The 27,886-nt window shown below is 41.4% G+C and overlaps 1 protein-coding gene across 1 annotated transcript in view; it reads left to right on the top strand.

The window, feature by feature from the left end:
• The window catches only part of fkbp16 (FKBP prolyl isomerase 16), a 35,947-nt gene that overhangs the window by 2,954 nt on the left and 5,107 nt on the right, over positions 1-27,886 (top strand). The window contains exons 3-5 of the mRNA XM_082541806.1: positions 162-331; positions 1,377-1,465; positions 27,332-27,549. Coding sequence (XP_082397932.1) covers positions 162-331; positions 1,377-1,465; positions 27,332-27,549 — 477 coding nt within the window. The remainder of the gene's footprint in view (positions 1-161; positions 332-1,376; positions 1,466-27,331; positions 27,550-27,886) is intronic.

Genomic DNA, 27,886 nt, shown 5'->3' with positions numbered 1-27,886 from the left:
TTTATCTGTCTCATATAGTTTTGACGACAAACTAAAACAAGTGACCAAAACGTGACCGAGCTAAGGCCCGGCCTGTTTGTGGCTGTTTCTGAGCACGTGTTTACCCACAGCAGATTAACCCCATTTCCTTCTGCACAATCTTTTCTTCTTTCCTCACGCAGAGGACCGGCTGTTGAGGAAGAAAGTGCTGGAGCCTGGGACTCCACAGGGCCCGCACCCTGCCTGGGACCAGGAGGTTACTGTAAAGATGCAGTGTGTCCTGGAGGACCGCACTGTGGTGGAAAAGGACTGCAAGCTTGTCTTTGTTATTGGAGAGGGAGATGTGAACCAGGTGAAAGCTTTAAGCCTCTGCCACAACGTGTGTTTCTGCATTATTGAGAGTGTGTATTACATCACACTTGTTTGTCTCTGTATTACATCACACAGTGACAGATAGAGACACAAAAAGTAGGTCAGGAAATCTCTCTAGCCAAGCTGCTGAGTCCGTGAGCTAACATCAGCATGCTAACATGCCCATGCTAACAGGCCCATGTTCTGAGTGACTCAGAACATGGGCCTGTTTGTGATTAAAACAAAAGAAAAAAGAAAAAAACCAAAAGTGTAGTCGAGGTCAGAAGCAAGAGCCAGGCAGAAACCAAAAATCTGGAACTGGTTAATTACTACTTAATTACTGCTCATAAGATAATTACAGATGAAATAATTTGTTGCTGCGCTGCTAAAATGAGGCAGAATCCTCTTGATGAGGTTCAATTAAATTCAAATCAGTTTTTTCTCATATAGCACCAGTTCTCAACAATAGTCAATCAAGACACTTTATATTGTAAAGTAAAGACCCTAAAATATTAGAAAGAAACCCCAACAATCACACGATCTCCCATGAGCCAACACTTGGTGACTGTGGGAAGGAAAAACTCAATTTTAACAGGAAGAAACTTCATGAGATAGCTATTAGTTATATAATCATAAAAAAAAAACAGAATTGCTCACCGACATTTTTCTGTCTTATTTATTCAGAAGATATTCTGAGCTATATATGAATAAATAATAAACCAAATGTAAAGGTAAGCCATCCAATGAATATTAGACTTAACCATCAACCTCTTGTGGTGGCACAAGAGGAAACCTCAGCGGCACACGAGTAAAATTATTGCTTGTCCTCTAATATCAAAACAACCAAGTCCAAACGAGACCTATAAGACCAACCAGACAGACTGACATTGACAGTCATTAAGCTAGCATATCGGAAAACCAGGTTCAGATACTTGGAGTTCATCATCTAACGTTGCAGTCAGTTAGAAGAAGCAGACACTGTCTTTTGTGTAATTCAAATAATACGTACTCAATCCTCTAAATGACTTGTACTTTGAGACCTGCAGGCCTTGGAGGAGTGTGTCATGTCCATGCAGAAAGGAGAGATCACATTACTGCTAACAGATTCGCAGTATGCCTATGGACTTCTGGGAAGGTAAGGACTTTCCAGTTATTGTTGTTTGATGATAATGTTATGAACTAATGAAATGCAATGAAACGGAAACAAGAAGTGGGCTGTTACTTTTTTTTTTCAACATGAATGACAATTAGATATCATCCCAGTTAGCCGCCCAGACCTCTTGAACCTGTTGCTGTGGGGGCGGCCTGGTTATCCAGGGGTAGCAGGGTTAATGGACCATAAACAGGAGCAGATGGCTTCCTCCTAACAGCCTGCAAAGGCTGCCTATCACCGGTGCGTTCACAACATCCCGACCTATGGGAGCGCAGCGCTCACGTTATGGCCACTGGTTTGGGTTTATAACCTTTACACCATTAAAGAGTCAGGATAAACACAGAGGAGATTGGTGTGTCACTGCAGAAAACCCGATTGTTTATAGTTTAAATGTTTGTTCTAGATAACCTGAACACGTGAGAATGAGACAGTAATGCACCACAGTGATTAGATGAGATTGTGTATAACACCAGTGAAAAGACTTAACGAAAACATATTAGCAGATGTTTTTAATGCGATTTGTTTCCTCCTGCATGATGTTGCTGTAACATTTTTTCCGCACAGCATTTTATTCCATATTAAGCAATTTCATAAAAAGTAAAATTGTGTCCATTAATTTAATTCTAAAAGCCATAATGTGAGCTCTGTACTAATGTTTGAATAGCCCCACACCCATTAGAGCAAATTAAAGATTATTAGACAGTGGCTCTCTGACTGGAGAGTAGTAACAAATATCACATTTGTCTGCATTTTTTTCTAGGTGTAAATCATACTGTACCATTAACTGAGAAGCTGTAATTCAGAGTAATTCATAAGAAAAACATCTATACGCCCCAAAATACTATGTATCAGTGAAAGACTGAAAAAGGTTCAGTGAACTTTGTTCAGATTTACTGAACACAGTGTTTTTCCCCCAGTGTGCGTGTAGGTTATAATGAGTGCTGTACATAAGGTTCTGTTTGTGTTACGGAGACATGATGTGTGAGAGGTAAGGACGAGGAGTGTCTGAGGTGTTGTCTGGAATCTGGCCCAGCGTTGTGCGTGCAGTAAGAGACAGCAGGAGGTTAGTTAATGATTGTTTTGATGGAGCTGATTAGGGCTGTGTGCTGTGGAGTCAAACTTATTTGTGCCTAAAGGTAGACAATCAGAGCTTCGTGCTGGTTTAGATTATATTCGTCTGTCACTAAACTAAATATTTAGTGTGACGTTTGAGAATTTTAGTAGTGTGGGATGTTTCAAGGGATAAGCTTGTACCTGCCTGCGTAAATTTAAGCAGCAACAGATGTCGTGTTTCACTGTAGACGTGATGGCTGTAAAATATAAGACAATGAGGCTAAATCTCAGCAGCCTCTTTCTGTTTGAAGGCACATTGCTGAGTGGATTGAACTGTGTTAGTCACCTGTTGCGCACAATGCCACTTCACCGTTGTCTGCAAGAAGGGTGCCAGTGTGATTCAGCACAGGGCGGTGGAGTGGTCTTTAGTTCGGAGTGTGGGTGATGGGCTGGCTGCAGTGTCTAATGTGATCATGAAATGCAAATGTGAATTTTGAAAGGAGGTGAACGCAAGGATGATGAAACGCTGGCAAATGTTGGCAGTGTTTAGCCACTTGGTTACAGAATAAAAGATTAAGGAACGCTGACGTTTGTCCTGTGAGAAAGAAAAGCTCAGAGCCCTTTAAAGACTACAAGTGACAAAAGACTTCATCATGTTCGCCTTTTTGTGGAACAGAAGTGTGCGTCAGTTCTGTTCCCGCTGAGAGATGCTACTTAGTCAGAGACACAGACTGCATCCCCTCAATCAGCAGGTCATTATCAGAGAGGAGTGGAAGCTAACATCTGTTGATCTCTGGACGGGCACTTTAGCATTCATAAAACCTTCAGGAGCCGGAGCGAGCCTACCTCATCTGTCCTGCGCAACCCCAAAGTCAACAACTTTATCTATCACCAGTAGCTGCTTTCGCTGTACGGCTAAACTCGCAAAAGGAGGAACTGTAATTTGAAAAGTTTACATTATGCACAGCACATGTATTTTTAGCTCTGTCTCACTGTGAAGAGAGTGCACCCTACGGTTATTTTGGCCAGCTGTCAACAAACATAAACAGAAGGTTTAACACTCGTGTTGGCACCAAAGGTGTTGGCGTACATTTACTCCTGGCATTACTGAGAACTAACTCAGCGGCATACATGTTAAAGTGGAGTTAATTAGACCACTGGGAAGTGTCAGAGTTAAATTAATAGTTTTATCCAAGTCCAGATGGACAGTGCCAGCCAGCTAATTATTCTAGTTTTGCAACAATTTGTTATGAGGGTATTGTGTGCTATTTATCATCAATCCATGTATTGTTTATTTGGCACTGCTGTTCAGCTTATTATTATTACAAGTACTTACTAAAATAAAAAATAACAACAACTTTAAATTTCTTGGTTTACAAAATAAAACATGTTAAAACAAACTTTAAATAGAAATATTAAGAGCATGGATGTGGTGCAAAAGCCAAGCTTGGATATGATATGTCTACATGATATATACACTCACCAGCCACCTTATTAGGTACACCATTGTAATATTGAGTTGGAGCTCTTGTTGCATTCAGAACTATCTTAAGTCTTCATGGCATATATTCAACAATGTGCTGGAAACATCGCCCTCCGTTTCCTCGGAGGGCACTCTCTGCACCGGGGCTGTTATTGACCGTGGCTGCTGGGTCTCTGGGGTCCTCTCAGCCTGGTTGGGGGGCTCCTTGGCCTCCCTCCTGCTGTGTGCCCAGCCCGGAGGCTGCGGTCTGTGACCGGCTCCCGGTGCAGACGGCTCTCTGTTATAATGTTTCCTCACTTGGCTCATGCGAGCCCAGCCCAATTTTTACTCTTTAAGTGTGCGCGTGTGTGTATGTGTGTGTGGGTGGGGGTGGGGGGATATATGTGTATTGAGAGTGTGGGGAGCAGCACGGTGGCACGGTGGTTAGCACTGTTGCCGCACAGCAAGAAGGTCCTGAGTTCAATTCCACCATCAGGCCGGGGTCTTTCTGTGTGGAGTTTGCATGTTCTCCCCGTGTTTGCGTGGGTTCTCTCCGGGTACTCCGGCTTCCTCCCACCGTCCAAAGACATGCAGCTTGTGGGGATAGGTTAATTGATTAATCCAAATTGTCACTAGGTGTGAATGTGAGTGTGAATGGTTGTCTGTCCCTGTGTGTTAGCCCTGCGACAGACTGGCGACCTGTCCAGGGTGTACCCTGCCTTTCGCCCTATGACAGCTGGGATAGGCTCCAGCGAAAGGAAAAAAAAAAAAAAAAAAGTGTGGGGAGTGAGTTGGAGGGTGGGGTGGGCTGCTTTTAACTATGTAAAGCACTTTGTGCTACATTTTTTCTGTATGAAAAGTGCTTTATAAATAAAGATTGATTGATTGATTGATCCTACAGAGATTGACATGAGAGCATCACACAGTTTGTTGGCTGCCGTGATGTGAATCTACAGTTGAACCACATCCCAAAGGTGCTCTGTTAGATTGAGATCTGGTGACTCTGGAGGCCATTTAAACACAGTGAATTGTAATGTTCAAGAAACCAGTTTGAGATGATCTGAGTTTCGTTACATGGTCTGTTATACTGCTAGAAGCAGCCATCGGAAGATGGGTAAGCTGTCATCATGAAGGGATGACATGGTCAGGAACAATAGTCAGGTACTCTGTGTTTTTAAACAATACTCAGTTGGTACTACAAATAGTGCCAAGAAAATATACCACACTCCATTACATCACCAGCAGCCTGAACTGTTGATACAAGGCAGGATTAATGCTTTCAGATTGTTTATGCTAAATTTGACCCTACCATCTGAAAGTCCCAGCAGAAGCTGAGACTCATCAGACCAGACAACGTTACTGTGATTCTTTACTATCCAGTTCTAGTGCGTCTGTGCAAACTGGAGCCTCGGATTCTTGTTCTTAGTTGACCAGAGTGTTGGTCTGCTGCTGTAGCCCATCTGCTTCAAGGTTTGATGTGTTGTGCATTCAGAGATGCTCTTCTGCATACCTTGATTGTAACAAATTGGGTTACTATTGATAAGATAAGATAAGATAAGAGTCTTTATTGTCATTGCACAGCCACACATAGTACAATAGTACAATAGTACAATGAAATTGGAAAACTGTCCCACGTCAGCACGTACAACACAACACAACACATCACAACACAACACAGCAACTTATGTAATAAAAGTAATAAAAAGAAAAATAAGTGTATGTGTACTGCACATAGTTATTTTTGAACCTTGTTATGAATATAAATATTTTTATTTTTATTGTTGTTACCCCCTGAAAAAGTCCAGGGAATTAGGCAATCAGTTCAGCTGTTTGCATTGATTAGGGCTATTGCCCTGTTGTAAAAGCTGTCCTTGAATCTGTTCGTCTGCGACCACAGCAGCCTGAACCTCCTGCCAGACTGCAGCAGCTCAAATACCCGGTGTCCTGGGTGTGTGCAGTCCTGTAGGATGCTGCGTGCGCTCTTGAGACAGCGAGTGCTGTAGAGGTCCTTCAGGGAGGGAAGAGGATGTCCAATGACTTTTCGGGCCATATTAATGACCCTCTGAAGTGCTTCCCTATCAGATTGGCAGAGTCAGACCATTCTCATCTGAGCTCTGACACCAATGAGGTATTTTCTCTCAGACAGAATTGGCATTTACTGGATATTTTCTCTTTTTTGGACCATTTTCTATTAACCCTAGAGGTGGTTGTGTGGAAAAACCCACTATATTACATGTTTCTGAAATGCTCCAACTGGCCCGTCTCACACCAACAACCATACCACTTCACTTTTCTTCCCCTTTTCTGATATTGAGTTTGAATTTCAGCAGATCATGGTAACCAACAGTGTAGACACTATACTCAGTTGTTTGCATGTGGTCAGCTGATTAGATATTTGTCAGTATTTAGAGCACTCATCAAACATCCCTTTTCTGCTTTCAGGCTAACGAATGTTAAGATACATTCATATAAACTTGGCAAAGTGGCACTTAGAGTTTAGTTTGAAAATAATCCAAAATTAAAACCTTCATTTGATTTCCAGAATGAATTATTATAAGTGTGGTCAGATCGACTCAGTTACCATTGGGGTTTTATTATCAGTATGTGAGTTATACCATCTCCTGACAGGACAGTAAAGCATCAAAGTACACACATAGCTAGATGATTGTAGTGTTCTCAGCTAAGGGGCCAAAATCCTATCTTACAATTTTAAACACAGTTATCTGGATCAAAAAAATACAAAATAACATAATTAGTTCCTTCTTTCTCTGCTCATCTTCATCAAGTTCATAAGAGAGAATGTGAAGTGCAAAACGCAATTGCAATACACCTATGAATAGCCACTAAAGGAAGGGCAGAAGAACAGGAGACGGCTATTGTCAGTTTCTGAGGAGAGAAAAACAAACAAGTGGAGGGGAGGAATCTCCTTCTCTTTGGCCCCAGGGGATGTGGGCTTGGTAACTTCTGGAGCTTTGCTTACACCACCTTTACTCTTCTGACTTTATTGTTGGAAAGGTGAAAGACACTTTATAAAGCTTCCGTTCATGGGAAAGTACTGTAAGACTCACCTTAACAATCATTGTAATTTTGTAATACATGGATCTCAGTGTGAGTGCAAAACGTTTTTCCTTCTAATATCACACTGGATCCGACTGAAGAATTGATAAAATCCTGGACTGGTTTCCTCCAATATTCTAAAGACTGAGAAAGGCACTCCTGTCTGACAGTAAAGGGAAACTTTGTTACTTTTGAACAACAAATTCTGTTTGCAAGTCTTTGTGAGTACTGGAGCATGTGTGAAGAAATGTTCTAAAGTCATTTGGACTCTTTTAAGTGTAAAGACTGTCTCAGGAGATGTTGCTTGAAGCAGTGTTGCTTAGGTCTGAAGACTACACGCTTCCAAACAAATAAATCAAATTGCTTTGTGGGTAATTGGTGTGCAAGTTTCGACACAGAAGAAGAATCTCTGCTTGATTTTCATCGGTTTCCTTGAGATTGTCTGTGTGACAGTGTTGTTGGAGTGCAATGCTGGCTTGGAAGAGATGGGAAATATAATAAAATACAAACAAACACATAGTGATGTGAAAAAGTATTTCACCTCTTTCTGATTTCCTTTTTTTCATAATTACACATTTCAGATAATCAAACAATTTTAATATTAGTCAGAGTTACCTAGAGTAAATACAAAATGCAGTTTTTAAATGATTATTTCATTTATAAAGGGAGGAAAAAGCCCAGCATATCAAAATTACTCAGTTATGGTCAGATTTCATGATTTAACAATAACTGGGAGAGCTCCAAGGAGAAAACCACAGCCAACCAAAAAGAACACAGAGCCTCATCTCACATTTGCCAGAGAAACATCTTGGTGATCTTCAAGACTTTTGGGAAAATATTCTGCAGACTGACGAAACATAAGTCAAATTTTTGGGAATATTTTACTCCCGTAACATCTGGGGTAAAACTAACAGCATTTAATTAAAAGATCATTACACAAGCTGTCAAACATGGTGGTGATAGTTTTTGTTTGAGTTATCTTTGTATTAAAATTTGTTTAATGATCTAAAAGATGTAATTGTGGGGGGGGAACAGCTGTTTACAGCACTTTATTTCTTAGTCTATTCCTATCTAAGCAGTGCTGTGAGGCTAAACATCTGTTATAAGGCTTTATTAACCTAACACGCTCACATGCTGATATTAACAACTTTTCCTACTGTTCTACTTAGCTGTAAACACACAGTACAGTTTGTGCTTATAGGGATATCATTCACTTTCCAGGTTTCTCATCACAATATTAATTCAGTTAAAATACCATGACCCAATGATACTGTGAAGTGGTGAACTGTCTTATGCTTAATTTATGCTACTAAATTTGCTGAGGTTATCTGCCTACAGAGAGCCTACGGAGAGGATTTTTCAACCACCGCAAACATATTTTCAAGCTGTTTTCCAAAATCTCACCTGTGACATTCACCAGGAATAGGAAAAATGTTTAAAAAAGAAAGAAAAAAGAAAGCGTACAGCATGAAAAGTCAAGATAGTGGCTGCAGTGGACACTAGACATTGTTTTTAACACTCAGTTTCACTTCAGCTCTTTGTGTTTTTATAATGTTGCTCTTCTTGACAGCTGTTTTAAGGACCTAGAGAAGCCAATAGACCGGTTGTACCACACGTTTTTGACACTACTGCCATCTGACAACAGACACTCTCTGCTGGTAGACGGGCTGTCCGTCTTCCTGTGCACAGACTGCCCACACACTACCCCTGCTGACCCATAATTTCCCCATTAACCAACACTGCAATACTGTGAATGAGTACTGACAAGCTGATGCTAGCAGTGATGTCACCAGAGATCAAGGAATGTCAAGGATATACAGACACTTGATGAATTAACCTTTAATGACCCCAAAAGAGTGGGACCCAAGGTAAATTTTGAGGTGACTAATTGAAGTGACACCTGGGAATGAAGGACGGCTTAAATATAACCGGTTATGTAATATATAAGTGGGTTTGCCATTCAATTAAAGCTTGAAATGTTCACCAGTGACGATCTAAAAAACAATGGACAGTGAGCAAAGTCTATAAATAGCATAAGAGACACAGTTACATGGCTATTAAAGTCTACCAAAGTATTTCCTGCACACTTCATTTCCTGTTTTTAATCTAACTGTTACTTCATGTTAAGCCTCAGGCTACTCACTCAGACATACGGGACATCCAGCCTTTGTAAAACAGATAAAACAACTTGTCAGTTTTCAAGTGTACGCATGTGCGTGTGTGACATAAAATAACAAATATTTAGTTGGAACAAACAGACAGTATACAATGACCGTTGAAATAGCACTCTGTTTGTTTGCATTTTTTAAGATGTTAAGCTAAGTGTGGAAATCTTTTCCCAAGGCCTCTGAGGCACACCCATATCCGACAGGGAGGGAAGCAGACAGGTGCCGGCGACACTTCTTTAAGCAGGAAAGCGCACAGATAGATTCACAGTGATCAAGCCTGATCAAGTCTGACTGTGAGTAAGGATAGACGACTGGCATACTGGCTTGTTCGTGTCCAAAACACAGACAGAAAAGCAGTTTGACGTGTTCTGTGTTGCAGGAATAATTAAAAGGGTGTTGTGTGGGATTTATGGCCATGCACTGGTGCCAGTTTTAATGGGTCTTTGGCTAGCTAGAGACAGGGATTACAGGAATTCAGAGTAGTCAAACTTGCACACTGGAGTCCTCTAAAAAGCTCACAGTGGACAGCTATGATGACACTAAACATAATTTGAATGCTGGTTGGTTGAAATGTTGACTTGAGCAGGAAAGGAAACAACATCAAAGGTCACCACGAAGAAGAAGAACCTCAAACCATCAAAGCTCAAAAAGAGAAGTACAGACCCAGTTTTGGACACATATGAACTTCTGGTTTCACTTCACTAAAAAATTTTTATTTTTCTCTGTGACTTGTGTGTCCTACCTGACAGAAGCTAATCCTTGAGATGAGCCAAACAAGAGACATACTTTTGACACCGCCCCCACGTGACAGTGTACAGCTCCATCATGTAGACTACTTTGTGCAGCGCCTATGGACCACCAGCATGCTCATTTGTTCTTTATGCAAGCTAATCTCTCTTCCTATCACCCACTGTAACAAGACACGGCCAAGAACTGGCAGTTCTGCTTTCCATTACATTAGTTAGTTGCCAGCAGACAGGTAGGATGACTCACTTGCCACGCAAGTGCACTGGTGTCTGTCACTTTAGTGCACACAAGCTCACCTCCCCCGTCTCTTTAAATCTAACCATGTTGTCCATTCAGAAAATCTTTGAGGTGGAGTTCCTCTGTGTGACTCACTGTGCAGAACCAACTGGGTCAAATGAATAATGTGACCTTTGAGATGCTCCTCTGTGGAAAACCCGTTTACATAAACCATTCATCTCCACACTGGTGTTTCCACCCTGTGCAAAATTAGTTAGGCAAACAATTGGCTGTTTGGTATAACTCACAGTACTATGAGCAACTTTGTGCCTCGCTTCACTGTTTGTCATCAGTGAGGGATTCCAGAAGCAGATGTGAACAAGATGAACTTTTGGCTTCACTTGTGTCACGTGACCTGAACAAGTTTGACTGTAGCTTTTGGTCTATGCGTGTGTGTCTGTGTGTCCCTTTCCCAGCAAAGAGACAGCAGGCTGACTTGAAACCACACCCAGTCCTCAGGCTTCAGGAGCAGACCAGCAAGCACTGACAGCTGTAACACGCTCTAGATAAGATCAGGCTCAGCTTTGAGTCGGCATAACTACTTCTGCTTGTAACAACTGCCCAGTAGATTGTGGCTTTAACGTATCAAACTTAAGCTAAAATTAAATCTGAACTGAACTGACCTTTTGCTTTTCCGTCTGAAATCTAGATGATGAAGTTGTTTTGGCGCCGCGAGCAGTATTTTGCCACTCAGGCCACTGTTTGAACTGTGCATGTCCTTCATCTAATCTCCCTGGATGTTTACCTTTTCCCCCTACTGCTAGCAGGCTTATCTCTCACATCGACAGCCTGGGTTGTAATATAGCACTGCCCTCATTTATATCTACTTCTGCTTTCTGTGGTCAGGCAGGGGGTATTTAGAGGGAGAGTAAATCTCCTAAACTGAAATGTTCTTTTATTGAATTTTAGGTAGACTGTTTATTTTAGAGCAGTAAGGCCTGGTAGAGTAACACTGGTACTGGATAAGGATTTATAATTCTTGTCTAGTTTTAATCTTACAGTGCTTATTTTCAGCTTTTTATTTATGGTTGCTGGTTATTGTGTTCCTCTTTTATCCCACTTTGATAGGCCCGGTTAACTTGGCACTGCATTTTTTCCCCTTAACTCTACTTTTGCTGTGGTGTGGTTTTTCACAGATTTATTATTCTGCAATTATGCAATTTATACCTAAAATATTATCTGAAGGCCACAAGAATGATCCTTGTGATGACGACTAAAAACAGTGGCGAAAGAAGTAATCAGAGTACATAATTTGGGAGTAAACAAACAAAGCCTATATATACACTCAGTGTTTCTCATCAAAGTAAACTGTGTGAATTCTTGAGGCCGGATTTCCAGATCCAGTTCCATAAGCCATCATTTGTTTTATTTTATTTTATTTTGTTGGATGCAATGCTAGGTAGCTTTGAGATCAGTCTCATCCATAGTTTATATTTCATAGTGCATCACCAAAACAGAGTGTAGTTTTAATTACTAATTGAAAATGTAATAGCAGAATTTGACTCACTGAAAAAACACAGTAAGAGTTTGTCTTAGTGGATGCACTGTGGGGATAATTAAACACATTAAGTCATGTCATTTGTAAGACGATTTCATAAAATTTGCATAATGACTGAAACTAGTACCACTGAACTCTCTGTGAATGGTACTCATGGCCATTGATCAGTGGGCTTTGATCAGTGGTTGATGATCAATGGTCATTAGAATTTGCATATTAATGATCAAGGAACTGACCTCCCAGCCCATTGTTCCTTCAGTCGTGCTAGTTTCAGTCATTATGCAAATGTACTGTTAATAAGATTGGGAAACCTGCAGTCAGCTGAGACTGAAGAAGTCACTTAGATGAGTGACGAAACATTTCTCCCACTGAAAATGCTACGTCCAGATGAATCAACTTTTGGGGGAAACTATAGCTCTATTTTCTCTGTGACTGTCATCAGCCTTAAGCAACCACTCGCAGCCACTCTCCTTTTTACCTCATGTCCCTCATTTTTTGTGGACTAGCCTCTAGGCCTGTGTGGCTGGGGTCTTATAAATTCTTCATGGCCATATTAGTACGTTTTTTGTTATAACATTGCTCAGGTCCAAAACAAACACAGGAAATAGAAAAAAAAAAGATTAATTATAACTAAAACTTAAGCTTTCAAAAATTTATAAAAGGACAAAAAAATGATCAGCAAATGAACATTTGGCTGTGGCCTCTGAGATTATAAAATAGTGATTATTTTATTCATGTGTTTTTGTTATTACACTGTATTAATCCTCATCATCTCCGTAGCTAAAAACTGGTTTTTACCCAAACATTTCCACCTAAGGTAAAACTCTCTATATAAACTATATATCCCATTCCCGCTACAGAATACGGTTAACCATGGTACTCTTCTTGAGAGGGACGTCAATATCTGTACTAGAGATGGACCGATCCGATATTACGTATCGGTCCGATACTGACCTAAATTACTGGATCGGATATCGGAGAAAAATAAAAAATGTAATCCGATCCATTAAATATCACGAAAGCAGCTCACAAAACTTGCAACACGCCGTAACTCACCTCAGAACGTTAGCAGTCGGAGCAGTATGCATCACGTGATAGAGCAGCTGTGGCATGCGGGACCTGTCGGTGGTCTGGATAGCATGTGGAGCTTCGCTAGCAACCCGGCATTTCATCTCCGACAAAGTTATCCCCGAGAGAAGTAAAGCAAGTGTGTAAGTCCATCTCTGAATGTTTGTAAAGCATTCCTGCGTTAAGCTTAACAAGCGACTGCCTCTTCTGGCTGCTACTTCAATCATGAAACTGCTTAATGATCAGCTGATCGGCTTTTCTGTCGGGAGTCCATCTCTCTGGTTTGTTTTTGGCCCACTTTGCACCAGAAAGAGGAAACCAGCGGCTAAACAACAGCAGCACGTTTAAGCTTGATAAGCTGTTGTTAGAATTTATTTATTATTACTTTCTACTCGAGGATCTTTTTCTACGTAGCTGACGGCTGGTAACTGTGCAGGGGCGGATCTAGCACAGTTTAGCCAGGGGGGCCGATAGGGCATTAACAGGGAAAAGGGGGCACAAAGACATACTTTTCTTTCTTATTCTCATTTAAAATGTCTAGCTTTTAATAAATAATTATCCGAATCTTACACCGAAAGTTTTAATTTGATGTAAAATGAATAGAAGTCAATTACTGTATATAGTGACTATTAAGTCTAATATATATACCCTAGTAAGCTATAGTACTTTTTCCTTTGGGAAGGTACCATCTGTACAGTCTGCAATTTTGTTGAAGAAAGATGTTGAATCTATTTAATATTTCTTGAAAAATAATTGATTTCTGTGCATTTTTTTTTCACACTGCATCAAATTAAGGTTGATTACGTTGATTAAGCATCATGAGGTGGAGCGTGAGGGGTGGTTCCCTATTTTTTATTTATTTATTTTTGTTGTTGCTGGGAGTTGGAACCCTATTAGTTAGGTTGCTTAATATTTACGCTAAGTACTCTTTAAAATACCAGAATAGGGAGGATGGTGTAGGTCTAAGTTTATTAGATTGATCAGTATTGCTGAACTATAAAAATTTTTTTTTTGCATATAGGTATAACAGAATAGCTTTAGTGTAGTTGTTGTTTTAAACTTGAGTATGAACTTATACAAAATGCAGCAAGATATTTTTTAAAAAACAGTTTTATTGATTAAAACACACTATATCGGATTCATATCGGTATCGGCAGATATCCAAATTTATGATATCGGTATCGGTATCGGACATAAAAAAGTGGTATCGTGCCATCTCTAATCTGTACCTGCTGACCAACCCTCATATCTGAAATGTTGCTCTCCTTGGTGTCAAAACATGATGCCTGCACTCAAACACCACACTGTTGGTCCACTGTGGCCTTAGGTATTGTATGCTGTGTTGAACAACCACCATATTACAACAAAAGCCTGTTTTCCAGTGTTTGCTGTGCAGGGGGACATGAAGGACCACACGTGAGACAGCTCTTCAGCCCCACCAGCACCTTTTTTACCATCCATGCCTGCTGTCTACAAAACACACAGATGGAGAGGCACAGAGATTAGTGGAGCATGATAAGGACTAGATGGCTGACCAAACCTGATTTTAAAAGCAGCTTGTGGTTAACTGTGCTGTATGTTAGCTGTGTGAAATTTAAATTAAGGGCATTAAGCCTTGTGAAGAGGTCAGCATGCTTCAGATGACGAGCATCTAAAAGACACGGTCTAAATTACTAAGGTTATTACTTCTTTCCTCTTTGTATGACAACCAAGTGATGCTGTCCAGAACTGCTATAACTGTTGCTGCTGATGTGGTCCGATGGCATGTCATATGCCAAACTTTGTTTAGTGGATACACTGGTCTTTGTTGCTTTGTATTCATAGCTGCTTTCATGGGCGACCGTGGCTCAGGGGGTTGGGAATCGCATCTGTAACCGGAAGGTCGCCGGTTCAATCCCTGGGCCCTCTGTCCTGGTCGTTGTGTCCTTGGGCAAGACACTTTACCCTACTTGCCTACTGGTGTTGGCCAGAAGGGCCGATGGCGCGATATGGCATATGGCAGCCTCGCTTCTGTCAGTCTACCTCAGGGCAGCTGTGGCTACAACCGTAGCTTGCCGCCACCAGTGTATGAATGTGAGAGTGAATGAATAGTGGTATTGTAAAGCGCTTTGGGTGCCTAGAAAAGTGCTATATAAATCCAATCCATTCAATCTTCCTCGTCGTTCTCTCAAACACAGAACCTGCCTCTGGGATCCTTTGACTTCCAGGACCACCCTGTCCCGCTCGTCATTTGTGGCTCACAAAAGACACTTCCTATTATGATTTTGCAACTTGACGTTCACATTTAAAACTCGGAAAATTACAGCTCTCCTGTGGAGTGAGCTCAAACAGGCTGATGAGGGAAAACACACAAGAGTGGCCACTTTACACGTATGTGTTCATTTGGAACTGCAGCAGAATGGAAGCAGATGGGATACTGGAGGGGGCAAGCTGTTTCTGACACTGCACACACATACACACTGCATAGGTGGGTTAATGTTTAAGGTACCATGCTCTCTGAAGGCTGAGGCAGAGAAGACAGTGTGCCTGTGCAAATCAGCTCATGCAGTGGTTGTCAGTAGAGAAATGTGCTGCTGCTGCTGTGAAAGGATGTGAGGTGACGAGTGCAGCCGAGGAGCTCAGAGGAGAGATCTGTAGGAGAGTGACAAGTGGCACTGGTGTGTGTGTGTGTGTCTGTGTGTTGAGGTGATGAAGAGGTACCGTCAGCGGGGACGTGGAGCATGACTCATCGCACTGAGACGTCAGCGCACCGTCATCACACGTCTGCTGAGGACGAACTCCCGCTGACGTCCTCGCTGCGAAATCAAAATCAGATGTGCAGTCCTCGAGCTTAAGGGATTAATTCAGCCTCATTACGAGATCTCATTATAAATGAAACAGTCTCTGTTGTTTGATAGCACTGATGGGATTAGCCGCACTCTGATAATGTTTCATATTGTTATTCCAGATGGTGAAGGACAAAACAAGTGAGCTCATGTGCCAAAACAATGCATTATCCGCAGAGGAAAACAAGTGTGTTTGCGAATATAATAGGAGCATAAATGGCTTGGAATTCTTTGCAAATGTGCTCGTCTGTGTTTGTTTTCTGAGAACTCTGTGATGAGAGGGACCTGTCCCTTTTCCACAGGCTCAGGTTGAGTAAAGCCAAGCCCTTCCTCTTAAGAAATCTGGATGTTTTAGTCATGATTAACGCTTCAGGTCTCATAGTCGACACAACGAGATGGAGGGAGAGACAAAGAGCCTGCAGACAAGGGCTGCTCCTCCATGACAACCTGACTAATAGGTCAGGAGTTCGGGGTGCTGCTTTTCATTCACAGGCTACACAGGGAGGCACAGCTGGCTGCTGGTAAAAAGAAGCTGTGGCTTTAATTGGTTAGATTATAGAGACACACTTATTGAGGCAGTCATATTTCTCCTGGACACCGAAGTGACAGTGAATAATGGCCATGACGTTGTTGTCTGATGTACACACAGCACACCTTCAGGAGAGTCAACATGCTTGCTCGTAAATGACTCTTTAAACACGTCGAACATGGAAAAAAAGGCACCAAGGCCAGGTGTAGCTGTGCACAGGTGCACGGGGGAGCAACAACCGCCGATTCAAAGTTACATCTTGTTTAATAATGAGTCGGGGGGAGCGTGATAGCTCCTGTCTGTTTGTTGTGCAAAACGATATTGCAGAAATGGTGACATTTTCTCGGCGGGCGTTATCTGGTTTCGGCACATGCACATTTGACAGTTCAGACTTAGAAGGGAAATTAATTTCTGATAGCTATCTCTTTATGACATTTATTCCGTGCCCAGAATGTCACACATAAAGCAACTAGAAGCTTGTGATCAAACATTAATGTTCACAAACACAGAGGGAGGCAAACAGGAGACCTCGTTGAATGGTAATTAACGTCTCACCCATATTTTATGCTCAAATCACATTTTCTGGGGGGGAAAAGGGAAGAAAAAGGAATTTTTCGATTTGAATGGAAGTTAAATCATCCAATCAGGAAGCATAAAACGCTTGGGCTCCGCTGAAGTGGGCAGACATTTATGTGAAGTGTAAGAGTAATGGAGGAGGAGGACTTTCATCTTTCAAAGAGCAGGATATTTTGGCTCCTTCCTCTGAATTTGTTGTGAGCTTTGAAGTTCCAGTGTGAAATCCAAAACTGGGAAATATTTGGTTTATATAATCAGTAGACATAATGTCTGCCCAAAGAAAGAACCTGGCTGCCATCGCTTCACATTAACATCTCAGTGGATCCACTGAAGCTAAATCTTAGAGCCTTGGGCTGCCTGAGAAATTGCCTCTTGACCGGAGCGTGCACACCTCCGAGATAGCTGCTTGTTCATATTGATTGATTATGGACTTAAGAGTCAATCCAGGGCTAAGATTTCTTCTGCAGATAACAGTGAGAGTGATTTAATAGATAATGACTTGCAGTGGTAAATTTCACAGGGAAACAGATTGCATCCTCCCCAACACTCAGCAAGAGCTCTGAGCCTTTTTTTAGGGGCTGGGGGTGGAGGGGAATAATTCATCTAGATGCTGCCACACATCAGATCCTCAAAGCTGAGAGATTTCAGATTATTGCATAAGGTAGAAACTGAAACTTCCTGCTCACCTGTGAGTCAGAGAAAAGGTGTTGTTTTTGTTGCAAAGCTTTGAACTTTCTTCACTCAGTCATTGACTGCAGAGAGCTGGAGCTCGCCGGTGTCCTATTGCGGGGCAAATTCGCTCTTAGATTTTAAGAGCAGATGGATTTTTATCAAAAATACATTTATTTTAATGGGTCAATATTTCATCAAATTTCTAATTCTTCACATTTGCTGCAAGGGTTTTCTTGCTTTAAGCTCCATTAACAGTTTGTTTAGAAAAACACACACACACAAAAACCATTTGTCAACTGAGATTTCAGCTGATGTTATCGTGGTCGATTCTTTCCACCACTGATTGCCGTCTTCTTTGATGATAAAGCCAGATATGTTTTAGGGAGGGCCTGCCATATGATTGAAGAGTGTCTTTCGGTTTCACAGTCAAATCTGTCCCATGCTTCTGGTGTCTGTTTTTAAAAAGTAAAAATGGCAAAGGTGAAAACTCGTAGCTTCAGGCTTTAAAAACTGGATTACATGAAACCCGTTGGTCCATTTTTATGCACATTCTTGACCACATTCCATTTACGTTAGGTACTTCCAGGATTCTTGTTATTTGGAGACTGACTCTCCTTACTGGTACACTTAGTGAAAACTATAAGTCACGCATACTGTTGTTACTTCCTGCTATGACACGATAACATTTCCTTGTATATGTTCCATGATGTGCAATAAGTTGTGGCTTTTGATGAATCTCTAAATCCACTGATCTGCTACACCAGCGGGATTACCTGAGTCCTGTTATTGTCTCACTCTTGTCCTGCACTAACCACTGCAACTCTGTGCTGTTTATGATGCTTGCTGGTTATCTCTCTCGTCATCTGTTTGCTCACCATGAATACTGAGTCAGTTCAAACAACTCTAAGCAATGAGTACATAAAAATAGTCCTCATCATTAAAGATTCACCATAACCCTGAGTAATTACTTGGCAGAGGAAGCATTCAGTATGAACATTATTAGTGGAAACTGAGATTCATGAGACCAGAAAACAATGTTCAAATTGTCTATTGAACAGTTTTGGTGTCCACTTTTGTCCAATTTTGCTTTGAATTGTTACAATTTGTCTCTCCTTAGCTGATTGCAGTGGCACCCAAGAAGTTTATGGTCTTGTCCTTTCAGAGATGTCCTTCTACAGTATGTGCCTTGGTTATTTGAGTTACCGTTGACCTCTGCTCTGAACTCTGACATTAATAATGTGTTTTTTGCTCAGAGAAATGACGCTCACTGGATATTAATCCTTTTTCATACCAATCTTTGTAAATCCTAGAGATGGTTGTTCAGGAAAATCCTAGTAGACCTGTCATTTCTGAACATCTCACATCTGCTCATTTAACTCATAGATGGTAAAAACATGGACGTAGCTTTTCTATAGGAGAAATGAAGCCAATGCAAAAGTGTTTTAGACTTTTTTAGGGCACCAGATGGTGGTCACAAAGGACTCTCAATTTATAGAAGTCTATTAAAAAACAGCTTTCTGTCTTGAACTCTGTAAAGACTTACCTTCTGAGTTCACTGACTAACTCAATCTTTTTGGTTATTTTTTAAGTCTATTTTGAAAATTTTAAGCTCTACTTGAGAGTGGAGGATTAGCTGTGGTATAAAACCGCACACTGATTGGCTACAAATTAGTCAGTCACAAGTCCGGAGCAAGCTCAGACCTGCTCTGTTTTTTTGCAACTGAGATGGCAATAAGGGAATTTTTTTCTCGAGGCTCCAAAATGGGACTTCAGGAAACAGTGGATGATGTCACGGTAGCTACATCCATCTTTCATACTGTGGTCAGGTCAGGCAATGACAGTGATACCATGTTCAACGTCACTTAAATGGCTCTTCTACCCCATTCTGATGCTCAGTTTGAACTTCAGCACATCATTTTGACACCTTTAATATATGCCTAAATGAACCGACCTGCTGCCATGCGATTGGCTGACGAGCAGCTGAACAGGCGTACCTAACAAAGTGACTTAAATAATGGTTTGGGTGAGTTGCAGAAAAAAGAGACGTCTCTTTTACTGTATAAAATGAAAATATTCCAGTATGCAGTAAATTTAAACATAAAAGCTGAAGACCTTTTTGTAGGACACACATTTTACTCACACTTGCACGGGTGGGACCTGAGAAAATCCTAAAAAAGAGATTTGCTGGCAAAAAAATCCAAAATGTAGCCAATGTTAATTTGCGTTAGATATCAAGGACACAACCTGGTTATTTTTTCACACGTTACAGTGTAACCAGTGGGATCTTCGCACGTAAACTGCACTGGATATACTGATGTTTGCATAGTTCTGTTGCACTCGCATCCTCGTGTCATTTTTACAGAAGGTACTAGTACTGACATTGACCCATGCCAGGCAGATAATTACAGGACGTACTGTACTTTCTTTACTTAATAAAGTTGTATAACCAAATGATCCTCTGGAGTCTCTCTGAAACGACTGGACAAGTACCTATGATTAAAAATCCACTGTATGCCCTGCAGGTAGCCCAGAGCTGAGATGAGATTCATTTTAACAGGCCTAAGTAGAATGTGCTGTAGCTTATAAGGGGGCTTTCAAGGGGCTCAAGAACCAGTATGCAGACAGGAGATGTCTTTGATCCCTGTGAGCACAGTTTCATTGGTTCATTCTTGGAGGAGGAACTAAAAACAAACAGGAGAGGAGAGTGCATGCGGCGGCAGCAGCTGAAAAGTCTTACACTGGTAGTTTGGTTTCTTGATCTCTGACTGTAATATGAGGCTGTTTTGCTGCAAATTAACTAGTGCGGCAGCAGGCGAGGAAAAACAGCTGCGACGTCTCACCACTGCCAGGATTATAGCTAAGCTTCTTTGCGTGGCTGTATTGATGCTGGCTGTCCATCCAAGAGTCAAAACAGGCTCCGCACAGACATGTTTTCACCACCGGAAAAAATAAACAGCCTCATAAATCCTCGTGCATTTTGCATTATCATACCACCTGCACACTGCATTTATTACGGTATATTGGACGGTTGTAACCATAGGAACCAGGATGAGGCACATCGCCGTCCTTTCCATCATTTATGGAGCGCGTGACGTCAAAGTGACCACTATTTTTCCTCCGAGGGAGTTTTTCCTTTCATTCGGAGCAGCCAGGGGTCTGCGTGACAGATAACAGCATGAGTCAGCTGCACTATCAAACACCTTAATGAGGAAGTTTGCTAAGCCACATGAATCAAAGTCATCTATAATGAATTCATACTCGCCTCGTGACACAAGAGGGAAAAGCGCATCCTTATCTCACTCGCATTCACATGAGCACGAGAAGTGTGGAAACATTTCTGCTTTTAATCTGATCTGCAGGCCCATTATGACAAAGACAACCGTGTCACGCAAATGCCGCACAGTAAAGTCACTGCGCTTAGAAGCAGACAATGTCCTCATCACTGGAGATAACAGAAATGGGATATTCGTGGAATTTCTACTGAGTATATCGGTGTTGTTGCTGTAACATTTCAGCATTTCATTCAGTATGTAAATTTTGTAAGAAAGTCTATTTAAGGCGTTAACTGCTTCTGTGACACCTAGAAATTTGATCCCTCACAGCCTCGGGCTCTGTCCTGCTGCTCCCACCCAGAAAACCTTCCTGTATGTCTTCTCGTTGCTCTAGTTTTGGTCAGGCCTGTAGAGTTATTTCTCCGCAACACGTTTTGAAAATGAGGAACAGATTAAAATCAGGCTTTTGTTTTTAAATAAACGTATAACTGTACAAATAACAAGATCCTTTATAATAAAAGTGATCGGCCACAATACAAGGGAGTCACAGCAATAATTTTTAGTTACTGTCTTAAACAGCCAGTCCAAATTACCATCAGCATAACAGATTACAAACACTTCCATCAGCAGGGTTAAGGAACAGAAACAAACAAATATGGAAACACAGGAACTTGGTCAATCAATCAATCAACGGCTTTCATAGCTTAAAAACAAACAAGTTATGTGACTTTTGTTTGCTATAAGAAACCTCTTGCATGATGAGATGGTGTCATTTGCCACTTCAGTCCAAATAAATGTCTTCATCACAACTTTCATGAGAGTTTGCACATCTAAACATCTTCTAACTTCATGCCATTATCATCGACTACAAAGGATGGGTTTAACTTCTGGCACGCGGCGATTTGTTGACAACATTTTTGAAGTCGTTTTTAATATTGCTTTGTAATCCATCGCCATTTCGATTCTCTTGAATGTAGACGTGACCAATTTAGAGGACAGGGTGCTGGTTAGCTAGCTAGCTTGGCAAGGTTAATCTGCAATTAACTTTGATATTATGTAAGATTATATCTATTCTTAGGGGAAAAAAGGGTTAAAACAAAGTGGGCCTATCAGAATCCACTTTGTTGTATTTAAAGTGTCTAAAAGAACAACAACGTGTCAGCAAGACAAAATATCACTCACCTTCCACTCAAAATGGCCGTGGCCTGAATAAAATTCCTCCTCCTTATACAAAACTAACAGTTTTATACAATTACTGATCCATACATTCTCCCACCCCATTACCTGCCTATGTGGCTTTTTCTCCCGTTGTTTGGTAGGAGGAGCTAAAGTGGCTCTTTTGATGTTGAAGGTTGCTGACCTCTGCCCTAAAGGATGCCCTACTTCATCCGGTTTTACTCTTAATAGGACCATAATTCATGAAATTAATATCATGGCGGAATAAATTAAAATACTAATAAAGTCAAAAACTCCTCAGAAAAGAGTAATTTTGTAAAGCGAAAATTAATCTTATTTCGCAAAGAAATTTGACTTCTTTTTGAAAACGCAGATTTTTCTATGCGTTTGCACCTTTCGTCCACACATAAACTGCGTTTTCTGTCACTGAAAACAGAGATTTCTAAAAACGCGCCCAGGGTGGATATTTTCGAAAACTCATTTTTAGCATTTACGTGTCGACGAGAAAAACGGAGAAAACGCAGCGTCAAAGGTGTGCGCCTTTTTTGACGTCACACTGTGCGCCACGTTATTGTTTTGGTGAAATGAATTTCTACAATACTGTTAATTGTACTCTCTGCAGTGTTTAAATGCTTACATATACACACACAGTTACTGTCCCTCCACACATACAACTCGGTTCTGCTTCTATGCCCCAGCTTTGTTTACTTTTTCCCACCGAGGCTTCTAGACTTCTGATTGGCCAACATTTCTACACGGTTAGGAATATATCGCCACCTGTTGCTTTGGCATGTTCCTAGCAGTGTTTTCCTTCTGCGTTTACGTGTGGACGGGATTATTTTTTAAAACGAAAATGGAAAATCTCAGTTTTCAAAAATACCCGTGTACGTGTGGACATAGCCTTAATTCATAGAACACCAAATACACAGCAAAACTCGCTGGTTCAGACTACGTGGCTACAAATCTTGGGTGAATAGAGCGTAAAACAGACCAAAGAACCTTTAATAGTTAAATCTAACTTTTAGCTTTGTTTAGTTCTATAGAATACAGGTCCCCAACCCCCGGGCCTCGGACCGGTACCGTTCCGTGAGTCGTTTGGTACCGGGCCGCGAGAGTTGAGGCTCAGGTGTGAAATGTATGGTTTTTAGGTTTTTTTGCGTTATTGTGTTATCGTTTTTATCGTTAACTCGGTTTTCCTGGGTCTTTTCACGTGTGTTATGAATAAATCTTATTTTTTTCGGTACCGGTACTAGTTTTATTTTATTGTATTTATCTGCGACACCTTAAAGGTCGGTCCCTGAAAATATTGTTGGGCATAAACCGGTCCGTGGCGCAAAAAAGGTTGGGGACTGCTGCTATAGAAAGTACAAAAAATTTGCAATTGTTACACCATTACACTTCATTAATTAATTAATTAATTTATGACCCTAGTTTCTCCAACAGCAGCAGAGAGAGGCTGCCAGGAGTAAGCAGAGGGGGGTGTTGACTCTGCAGCTCACTTTTTAGGAAGTTGACCTGGGCTGTAGTTACAGGTTCGGGTTTCACTGGGATCTTGCAGCGAGGCCGCACCCCGTCCAACAGGCTCTGCTTCCTGTTTGCACTAAAAGGACCCTTGGGGCTCATTGGCTAAACTCGGCGTAGTAGCACACTGGTGTGGTGCTAATCATCAGTGACCCGTATGACACTTTAAACCTTATAGATCTGTCAGCAGCCTGTGTTCTCAGATTACTCTCAACATCTCGAAAGTCATGTTTATTTTGTTTAATGCCCGAGCCTGTGCGCGACTTCAGTTTCATTCGCAGGGTAGCACATCACTTGGAGTTAGTCGAGTGTTGATGTGGCACATTCGGTTTCCACAGTTGACGTTGAAGCAGCTGTGTGGCTGCAGCGATTAATAAGAGATGAATCATCACTTCCCAAATATTGTGTCTCATCCTTTGTGAGTCATGAGCAGCAAAGTGTTTCTTCTGTCTGAGAAAATTGATCTCTAATGACACATGAGTGAGAGGTTTTAACTCTGAACAAAATGTTCGATTCAATGCGGATCTCTTTGTAGGCCAAACAAAATAACTTCTTTCTTTCTTAAATGAGATACTTAGGTTTATTTTCTATTCTCGGTAGAAACTAATCCAAATCTCTTGTAAAGTAGAAAAAATATGTGAAGCAGCTTGAGCTAATTCTGTGATAGGCTATTTATAGTTTTAAGAACACTTTGCTGTTTACTGTACTATGCACTGATTTGCAAGTCTATTCAGTATAGAGCACTCAAAAGTCCACGCTACATAATGATGGATTATAATAATGATGCACATAATGATAAACTGATTCTCAGTCGCTGCTCACTGTAACATTTATGTTTATCATTATCGTCCGCAGTGGTTCTCAAACTCAAAGCTTTATAATCCACTTTATTAGATACACTGTGCTTGTACTGAAGCCTTAATTCTTCGTGGCAAAGATTCAACAAGATGCTGAAAACATTCCTCCGAGATTTTGGTTGACATTGAATTAATAGGGTCTGTAAATCCATGGTCAGAATCTCCCATTCCAGTATACCAAAGGTGTTGGATTGAGATCTGGTGGCATTTTAGTGCTATATTTGGCTAGAAAGCCATACTTATTGTAATAAACTAATGAGACTCAGACTTTAAAAACAGATTATAAATTCTGAGTCTTCATGGTGACTAAAAGAAGTTTAGTTGGATGTACTTTCAGATTGTGGTGGTTAATCAGTGGATTCAGGGGTGAATTCCCACAGATCCCCTTTAATCTGGAACCGGGCACGTTAAGGTCGGAGTTTGCCGGTCTCTGCGTGAGTTATTGTTATATGTCAGGCGCTATTACATAACACACAGTCTGGAGATTGTGTAATATTTTTAGATAAGAGCAGAGAGAAGCAGCTACAGTAAGCGTACAGACAGTTACAGTATGTGCGGTGCAAACTGATGGTGTTACATTCTTCCTATGCCTGCAACACACATGGCGTGAGCGGGATATGATTAGAAAGACCAACATTACAAAATGCAACACAGGCCATGTGTTTTTCAAAAGCTCAACTTCTGTCTCTGCCGTTGCTCTCGGACACCTGCTGCACAATTCAGCTCTGTGCAGCAGTATGCAAAAACAGCTCATTGAGGTTAAATAATTAAAAGAGACTTCTAAAAGAGTTTTTTGAGATGTGAGGGCGGGGATCTGGCTCGAGTTTCTGAGGGCTTGGCTCAGATGCTGGTTTTACACTCCTGTGTGTCCTGCGATAGTGGATGAGGTCTCCAGAGAGGGGAGGTGAAAGGGTAATCCGATCCCACCTGCTGACACAGCCTTCCAGGATAAGGCCGAGGATACAACTACAGGTCCGTTAGACAAAAAGAAACTGTGCCACTGACACAACCGGTGTGAATATTTAATAACCTAATTTTAAAGAAACCCTTGTATTATCACTTTGCAGTAAACAGAGGCTGAATGGGGGTCTGCAGGAACACCTTTGTGTTGTGATCTTAATTAAATACTTTTGCTTTTGGTGTTAGTTTCTATTATTGTTTCATCGCTTGTCGTATTGCAGTCGTTTCAGAGTGAACCTTTAAAAACGTAGCCTTCTGTCTTGGCTCTCTCTGTCTCTTTTTCTGCCTCTCTCTCTCTCTCTCTCTCTCTCTCTCACACACACACACACACACACACACACACACGCACACACACGCACGCACATGCACACACACCCCATCTGAATCAGAGCTTCCACACAGAAACTGATAATGGGCCATTGTGTGCAACGTGGTCACAGGAGCCAGATGATTGAGAACCAAATTAACTTTCCTTCTGAGTGACTCTTGAGTGAACTGAACACATTGACAGCTCCAGAGTTCACACCAGTGTCGAATTCTGGTCTGTTTAAGTGAACCGGGGTCTCTCAGGCATCTTTAAAGTTGTTGCTTTTAAGGTCTATGACCTGTTGGATACAGTGAAATTTAACACACGCTGTACTGATAGCGTACCAGCACAGAGAGAGGCATAAATATCAAGTCAAATATCAGAAAAGTGATGACAGTTATTTACTACTTTGTGTTCATTTATTATAAACTCTAGTGTTCAAAAGAGGTTATAATAAATGAACACAAACTGGTAAAACTTGCAACAAAAAAGATACCAGACTGATCGTCACTTTAATTCTGTAAAACCTGAATCATTAACTAGTTGCCTGAAAATTCTAATTTTTTGAAACTGAAGTGTTTTTGGAATTAAATTTGTATAACTTTTGCTCAAAAGTTTATTCAAGTTTTTCAGGTGTCAAAAACTCACAAAACGTCATGTATCAAATATGTCACACTTGGGCCTACGGGGTTAGGGAATTTACCATGTGACCAAAAGTGCCGTATAAGTACCAGCGTGAACTGAAAATCTTGTAAAAAAAAAAAATCTTTCTAGCTGTGTCTGTGTCTTTAAATTTAAGAGCAGCATTAGGGGATGAGAAGTGATGCTTTTGTTCTTGTTGGAGAGTTTGCTATAAAGAAAAAACACAAGCAGTGACGTGACTAAATAATCCTGGAAGCTAAGCACCAGCTATCAGTTCAATAACTAGGTCACAGAAACTTTCCTTGAGACTAACGTGTCCAAGATCGCGCCACCTTTTCATTCACAGTGAAATTCATCCAGATTAAAGCTCTCTAAGGCTAAAATGTTTTAAAGCCGAGTAGTGCCATACTGTGGTCTGGGAAGTGCAAGTTCAGCCACGTTTTCCTGAAGCACATCCCTCTACACTCATGGTATTCCCTCTGGGACTTTATCAGCGCTCCAAGCTCATCGATCTTATTGCCCAATACCTCACAGCCCTCATGATGATAGCTGGAATGGACGATTTATATTTCTTCCTCTTTGTTCTCTGCTTAGATCCAGCTCTGCAGCCCCATTATTTCCTCCCTGGCTCATCAGGGATAACAGTACTCATTCCATTCAGGATTACTGATGTACTCAGTGCCATCAGTTGGTCTCATGTAGAAACAATTCCACTGGGAAAAAGGAGCAAGAAAAAAAGGCACACAAAGTAATACAGTTATAAGACCTTAATAACAGTTAAGACAATAGCTTAAGAACACACACAAGCTGGGGCAATCGTGTCTCAAGAGTTGGGAGTTCGCCTTGTAATCGGAAGGTTGCCGGTTCAAGCCCCCAGCTCGGACAGTCTTGGTTGTTGTGTCCTTGGGCAAGACACTTCACCCGTTGCCTACTGGTGGTGGTCAGTGCTCCCCAGGGTAGCGCCAGTGTCCGGCAGCCTCGCCTCTGTCAGTGCGCCCCAGGGTGGCTGTGGCTACAATGTAGCTTGCCATCACCAGTGTGTGTGAATGGGTGGATGACTGGATGTGTAAAGTGCTTTGGGGTCCTTAGGGACTAGTAAATACAAATACAGGCCATTTACAAGCTGCTGCCATCCTCTGGCCCCCAAATACTGACTGTGTTTGTTTTTGTGTTTATGTGCAGAGAGCCTGATATTCCAGCCTGGGCTCCTTTACTCTACCAGCTGCAGCTGCTGGACTTCAGAGAGAAACCGGACCCATTAACTCTGCCCATTGCAGACCGCATCCGCATCGGCAACCAGAAACGAGAGACAGGGAATTTTCATTTCCAGAGGGAGGAATACAGCTTGGCTGCCCGGGCCTATTGCGTGGCTCTGGATGTGCTGACCACACGCAGCAAAGGTAATACTCCCTTACTTTTGACTGTGCCAAGGATGCTTTGGCAGAGACAAAGAAACACACACAGAGAAAACACAAACCAGGGCACATAAAACACAGACTAAGAGACCTGAGACACCTTATTGCCACATCAGCCGGGGATGACATAACAGGTTAGCGCTCTCCTCACTTCTGCCGTCACACTAATCGCTTCAGCACGATGTAGCGCCACGTCCATCTGAGCCTGGGGCTGTGATCGTTTTTTTGGGCTTACTTCTTTTGCATAATCAAAGCTAATCAATGGTCTTATTTTTTCTACTTACTTAATCACTTTGATCATTGATGAGGCAGGGTCGGGCCA

Source organism: Aulonocara stuartgranti (genome assembly GCF_965226115.1).
Source record: "Aulonocara stuartgranti genome assembly, chromosome: 7".
Lineage (NCBI taxonomy): Eukaryota > Metazoa > Chordata > Actinopteri > Cichliformes > Cichlidae > Aulonocara > Aulonocara stuartgranti.
This window is presented reverse-complemented; position numbering and strand designations above follow the sequence as displayed.